Source organism: Amblyomma maculatum, chromosome 4 (assembly GCF_055883805.1).
Source record: "Amblyomma maculatum isolate TAMU_Amacu chromosome 4, ASM5588380v1, whole genome shotgun sequence".
Lineage (NCBI taxonomy): Eukaryota > Metazoa > Arthropoda > Arachnida > Ixodida > Ixodidae > Amblyomma > Amblyomma maculatum.
The window spans coordinates 96225347-96232503 of NC_139347.1; the positions used below are offsets into that span (position 1 = coordinate 96225347).

The 7157-nt window shown below is 47.3% G+C and overlaps 1 protein-coding gene across 1 annotated transcript; it reads left to right on the plus strand.

The window, feature by feature from the left end:
• The first annotated feature begins 340 nt into the window (after nt 1–340).
• On the plus strand, nt 341–5230 carry LOC146191708 (uncharacterized). Its single transcript, XM_084602224.1, has 2 exons — nt 341–955; nt 5010–5230. The coding sequence occupies exons 1-2, from the start codon at nt 380–382 to the stop codon at nt 5121–5123; spliced, it is 690 nt and encodes a 229-aa protein (XP_084458350.1). The 5' UTR covers nt 341–379; the 3' UTR covers nt 5124–5230.
• The last annotated feature ends 1927 nt before the right edge of the window (nt 5231–7157 follow it).

Consider the following 7157-nt stretch of genomic DNA (forward strand, 5'->3'; position numbering starts at 1 on the left):
ACTCGCGGAATACCACCGTCACATCCCGCGGACAGCACAGCAACGCTCAGACTTACGCATTTCTCCAGTTCAGATTCTGCAATTATCTCGGAAAATTGTTTTCAAGACTGAAGACTGGGTACCTTGAAAAGGTTTGGCCTATCAACAATAAAATAGATAACAGATCATAAGAGATTCTACTGCCTTTTCAGGCTGGTACATGTTGTTTCCTTCGCTAAAAGGCGCTTCTGCGCATGTGCTAATAGATAATTTGCCGATCATTCGCTCCCTTGCAGGAAATCAATTGTGTGCGATTATAAGATGTCATCGTTAAATGTGCCGGCATCGAACTTCCTTGTTCACCGGGGGGCGTCAACAGCTCAAAAGGTCAGCCGGCACCATGTGGCGATGCGTGGGCTTATATATTCGCGTCCTTCACCCCATCGCCGCAGTTACAGAGACCGGAGAAGCCACATGCGAGCTCTTTTCTTGCGCACTGAAGAAGCCTCGATTACAGAGTGCAAAATCAACCGTGAACGAGAATGTAGGCGTCCAAAGCGTACCCATGGCGCTAGCATCATCGGGGCGGATTATACCAACTTCCAGCACTAAAAAGGCCGGGAAGCTTGAGACAACAGGAGCGACGGCGGCCGCTAACCACCTGGACGTGCTGTACTCGCCTCCATGCACGAGGTCCCAAAAGGAGCGCTTCCAACGGCAGTTGAAGGAACAGAAGCCGTTGCCAGAGACTCGCAGGTCTTCCAGAGGACGGCCCAGTTTGGAAGCCGGACGTTCCGCTTTCCAAGATATAGGGAACACTCTCCGACTAGGTAATGATAGGCCATCCCCAGTGAAGAAAACCTCGCCATCTCGGGAAGAACTGTGTACGCCGCCCCTGGGCACCACACTGCCAGCGTCGAAGAATGCTGCTGGTAGGACAAGACACTACGTGGCAGCGCGTAAGGCACCGCAAATGGTGAGTGAGGGTTTTGGCAAAGACTTGCCTTACTCTATCGGTTTTAGCTGTCTCGCAGCCTATTTAACTTCATGATTTCTGCTTCGCTATTACACTGCTGCAGCTACCCTTATACGAGTGCGTTTAGTGTTTCGTTATCATATATCACCGGTTCCTCGCGTTATTTTTCCCTTCATCATCATCATCATCATCATCATCAGCCTGATTATACCCACTGCAGGGCGAAGGCCTCTCCCATATCTCTCCACTTAACCCGGTTCTGTGCTAGCTGCATCCACTTGACCCCTGCGAACTTCTTAATCTCATCCGCCCACCTAACTTTCTGCCGCCCCCTGCTACGCTTTCCTTCCCTTGGAATCCAGTTTGTTACCCTCAGCGACCATCGGTTATCCTCTCTTCGCACTACATGTCCTGCCCATGTCCATTTCTTCTTCTTAATTTCCACTAGAATGTCGTTAACTTGCGTTATTTCTCTGACCCACTCTGCACGCTTTCTATCTCTTAATGTTACCCCTACCATTTTTCGTTCCATAGCCCTCTGGGTTGTCCTCAACTTAAGTAGAACTCTCTTGGTTAGCCTCCACGTTTCAGCCCCATAGGTGAGTACAGGCAAGATGCAACTGTTGTATACTTTCCTCTTGAGCGATACCGGTAAGCTGCTAGTCATAATCTGCGAGTGCTTGCCAAATGCGCTCCATCCCAATCTTATTCTTCTTGTTATTTCCTTTTCATGGTCCGGATCTGCGGTTACTACCTGTCCTAAGTAGTTATATTCGCCTACTACTTCCAGTATTTCGCTACCTAATGTAAACTCCTGTTCCTTCCCGAGGCTGTTGAACATTACCTTAGTCTTCTGCATATTGATTTTCAAGCCTACCTTTCTACTTTTCCTGTCTAGGTCATCAATCATTATTTGCAGTTCATCTCCCGAGTTGCTTAGCAAGGCAATGTCATCAGCAAATCGCAGATTACTGAGGTATTCTCCATCTACCCTTATCCCTAACTGCTCCCATTCCAAGTCTCTGAATACTTCCTCTAAACAAGCTGTGAATAGTACTGGGGAGATTGTGTCTCCTTGCCTAACACCTTTCTTTATGGGAATTTTGTTACTTTCTTTATGCAGAACTATGGTTGCTGTGCAGCCACTATATATATCTTCCAGCACTTTCACGTACGGCTCGTCTACCCCCTGATTTCGTAATGCCTGCATCACCGCCGAGGTTTCAACTGAGTCAAATGCTTTTTCGTAATCAATGAATGCTATGTATAAGGGCTGATTATATTCCGAGCATTTTTCTATCACCTGATTGATGGCATGTATATGATCGATAGTAGAGTACCGTTTCCGAAACCCTGCTTGATCCTTTGCTTGATTGCAGTCTAAGGTTGTCCTGATTCTATTAGCGATTACCTTAGTAAATACCTTATACGTAACAGACAGTAAGCTGATTGGTCTGTAATTTTTAAGGTCCTTAGAGTCCCCTTTCTTGTGAATGAGGATAATGTTTGCATTCTTCCATGCTTCCGGTACCGTCGATGACACCAGGCACTGCGTATACAGGGTGGCCAGTTTTTCTAGCACGATATCCCCCCCGTCCTTCAGCAAATCTGTAGTTATCCGATCCTCTCCAGCTGATTTCCCCCTTTTCATAGTTTCTAGTGCTTTCTTGACCTCGTCCTTCGTCACTGGTGGAACGTCTGACTGTTTTTCCCTATCGCCAATCTCATTACGGTCCTGACTACTTTGGCTACTGTAGAGATCTGTATAGAACTCCTCGGCTACTTTGACTATCTTTTCCATATTAGTGATGACGTTGCCCGCCTTGTCCCTTATCGCATACATCTGGTTTTTGCCTATGCCCAATTTCTTCTTTACCGCTTTAAGGCTTCCCCCGTTCTTTACAGCATGCTCAATTTTCTCCATGTTATACTTCCTTATATCGGCCACCTTGCGCTTATTGATTAGCTTTGATATCTCGGCCAATTCGATCTGGTCTGTTGGATTGGAAGCTTTCATACTCTGCCGTTTCTTAATCAAATCTTTCGTCTCCTTAGACAGCTTACCGGTATCCTCTCTAACTATCCTACCGCCTACTTCTACCGCGCACTCAGTAATGATATCTCCGAAATTATTATTCCTTGCCTCTAGGGTAATGTCGCCATCCTCAGTTAGAGCTGAATACCTATTCTGTAGCGAGATCCTGAACTCTTCTGCCCTCCCCCTCACCGCTAATTCGTTGATGGGTTTCTTTCTTACTAATCTATTGCGTTCCTTCTTCAGATTTAGGCTAATTCGGGACCTCACCATCCTGTGGTCACTACATCGAACTTTCCCGATTACCTCTACATCCTGCACAATGGCGGGGGTTGAACACATTATGAAGTCGATTTCATTTTTAGTCTCTCCGTTAGGACTTTTCCATGTCCATTTTCGGTTCTTCCGTTTGCTGAAGAAGGTATTCATGATTCGTAAGTTATTGCGCTCTGCAAACTCAACTAGTAACTCCCCCCTGCTATTCCTAGAATCAATGCCATAGTCACTTACTGCCTTGCCTCCTGCCTGTTTTTTCCCTACCTTGGCATTAAAGTCGCCCATTAGTACAGTATACTGCGTCTTTACTTTTCGCATTGCCGATTCTACATCTTCATAGAAGCTTTCAACTGCCTGGTCATCATAACTACATGTAGGTGCATAGGCCTGTACAACCTTCAGTTTATACCGCTTATTAAGCCTAATTACGATGCCTGCAACCCTCTCATTAATACTATAGAATTCGTCTATATTACCCGCTATATACTTATTGACAAGGAAACCTACTCCTAGTTGTCGCCTCTGTGGTAAACCTCGATAACACAGTACATGCCCTTCCTTCAGTACAGTATATGCCTCATTCGGCCTCCTAACCTCACTAAGCCCTATGACATCCCATTTCATGCCCTCTAGTTCCTCTAACAGCACTGCTAAACTAGCTTCACTAGCTAGGGTTCTAGCGTTAAACGTTGCCAGGGTCAGTTTCCAATGGCGGCCTGTCCAGCGGAGCCAGGCTTTCTTAGCACCCCCTGCTGCGTCGCAGGTCTGACCGCCGCCGTGGTCAGTTGTTCCGCAGCCGCTGGTGACTGAGGGCCGGGGTTTTATGGAGCTTATCATAGGAGGTTGTGGCCAATTACTGCACCAGGGTGGCCAACTCCTGTTCTGGTGAGGGAGTGCGTTGCCGGAGGTGTTCATCGGCATCAGGTCGCACCCCAAACCTGTATATGCAATTCCATCGACACGCGGATTTTTTTTTTTTTTTTTCATCCGGTGGAGAATTGCGCGGCACCGGGATTTGAACCCCGGTCCTCTTGCATGCGAGGCGGATGTTCTACCGCTACGCCACCGCTGCACTTGCATTTTTCCCTTATCGCGTGCTTTATCCTTGCTCTGTTATGGAGTGGTAAGTTTATACGCACATGAAGTTACGGCTTCTCGATTTTCATTGATGGGCGGTTGGCACGTATACACATGACAATAGCAAAGTTGATCTGCCTTGCTTTCCCAGTTCCGTCACATGTGCCAGAAGTGAGCGGATGATGCATTTCGGCATCACTACTGAGCTTTGATTGTGGTACTCACTCGACACAATACCGGAAACAACTTTAATTTGGCCTATTTCAAAATTGCATTGCATTTGTCCCCGGTACAGCACAGTAATTGAACCAAAAATGGAGCTTTTAAAATGTTAGAAGAAGCAAAAGAGCAAAAAAAGAAACCACTCGATTTGCACTTTGTGGCGGATACCAGAGGATAGGCCATATTACCATCCACTTCAGTAGGGTAACCTCATCTTTTCCTTTGTTTATTTTCACGGGTCTGAATCGAATTGCGCAAGAACTATTACTCAACTCCTGCAGCAATAACAAAGATGGCAGATGTTCTGTGCTGGTTCAGTACGTGCTATACCGTTTAGCTTAGTAACACCATGTTATCGCACTGAGTCGAATGATCGAGACGTGTGGGGATAAGAATAGGTGCCTTAAATTAAATTGCATCGCTTTTTCCTCTTCTCATTTTCAGGACGCTTCCAGCACTGATGTCTCAAAGCCTTGGAAGTCCCGTTTACCACGCCAGGACAGTCCCTATCCCAAGACGGTGCCACTGCCTTCAGAGAGCACGTCTGAAGAAGAGTGAGCAGACGCACGTCATGATTTTAATGTTAACTTATTTTTACCGTGAACGAACGTGTGTGGATGAATAAACCTTTTTATCCAGGTGTGCAAATTGAAAGTCGTCCATTCATTCCTTGCCGGTAACAGTTGCGTCGGCAAAGGGCGACACCGCTTGAAGATGAATTTTTTCTGTAGAGACCCTCAATCTTCCATCATCTGGTCGTCCATATCCTTAAGTCCCCGACAGCCTCCTCATACATGATCGCAGGACTCGGAGCACAAAAAAGACGGAGCGCAATAACTAGGACAAGATGAAGTTTAACGTAATGTTGTTAGCGATGATTGTGCTTAAGACCGTTATCATCAATTCGTTGCTGTATTTTTGCATTTTTAATTCCTCGCCGCAAACGTTTCGCTTTTTCCGAAATATAGCCGCGAACCTTTATTTACGATTTTCAACAGCCGCCATCTTGCTGCATTATCACTTATGGTAGCGCACTGACCGATCTTGCGTTCTTTGTATGTGCGTGTTCTGATTCAGGGAATGCACCTTTATAAATTTCTTTGCAGCTCGGAATGTGCCGATATTAGTCTGGAAATATCGCAGGCTAGCACAACTGTTTCCATATTATTCCAGACTTTTCCAGTAGTCCATTCTTCACATGTGAAGACTCCTGTCTTTGGCGCTATTTCTTTCCTTTTTCTCTTTGTTCTCCTCCCCCCGTGTGGGCGGGTAGCCTGCTGAGCATCGCCTGGTTAACCTTGCTGCCTTTCTATTTTCTTTCTCTCTCTCTGCAGTAGTCCTCGCTTGGTTTATGAAGATGTTTCTCCGCCTGCTTTAAACTGAACACTGCCGAATGCAATGGGAATTCTCTGTTCGACGACTAGTGAACACGTTTGCTGCTATCGCCGCTGCCAAACTGCTTGGTTCTTTTATGGGCTAAAGTCAGCCCAATAAAAAATTCATTCCGGTGCTACATCTGCCTGGTCTTCTGTGGCCTTCGGCATTGCCACCACCACTTGGCAATATGTTTGGGGCTTCCGAAGATATCTCAGTGTAGGTGTTCTTATCAGTAAGTGGTCAGGATTTGAATCCTGCTACTGCTCTGTAGCTGAGCCACCTCCACTGCCTCGCGTAGACAGAATAACGAAGCATTGTCTCTGATCAGGTCGGACGGAAAACAGAAACAAGATAACGACTCCAACAGTTTTTCCCAAATCCATTCCGACACAGGATTTCTAAGAGACCACAACCCACTTCGAAAAGTGGCCCGTTATTACGAGGATAAATTGGTTCCCGCCCACGGATCGAGGGAGGGGTCCCATGATATCGCACGCGACCACTTACCATTGGTAGCATGCTAACTACCGGCTGCATCACGTCTGGGCGCTTGCTCTCCCGAGGCTTCGCTACGGGCGTAACCAAGCACACTCTTTCTCATACCTGGCCAGGTAGCAACCCGGCATAACTTATCGTAAGTATAACTGCCGCTGCCAAGATCTGTCTGCGCTGAGTAATCAAAGTAACGGGGGAATCGTTTCCGCAACCTTCTCGAGACCGCGACTAGGAAAGGGGATGTAATCGCCTCTTCCCTGTAAAGTGGGGGATGTAGTGGAGCAGTAAGCCATCATTGCCCAGCAGATAAGTCATACTTGCTCTCTGCGTTCCCGGTGCAAGCTGCACTACTCGCAAGCTCTGTCAGCACCCGCTGACCTGCTTTTTGGGCCTCAATCAGCTCTTACCTACTGACCACTGCTCCCCAGGGCAGATTGCTCTCGGTTTCGCTTCTTGGTAGGCGAGGAGTCGCCGCCATAAGCTGCGGCGCTTCCTTGCTCTCACAGCACTGTGTGGGACATTGTTCCGCCTCCTCTTCAAAAGCGGCGACACCGCATTCAGCAGCGCTGGACTACGCCTATCGCACTAGCCTACCCACGACAATGCCTGGTGATCTGTCTACACAGTGAAAATCGCTCCGTCTAGGTGCATTTCGAACTTTGACAATGCGAACATGGTCGGCAGGCACTCGTTTTCCGTCACGGAGTAATTCGGCTCCGC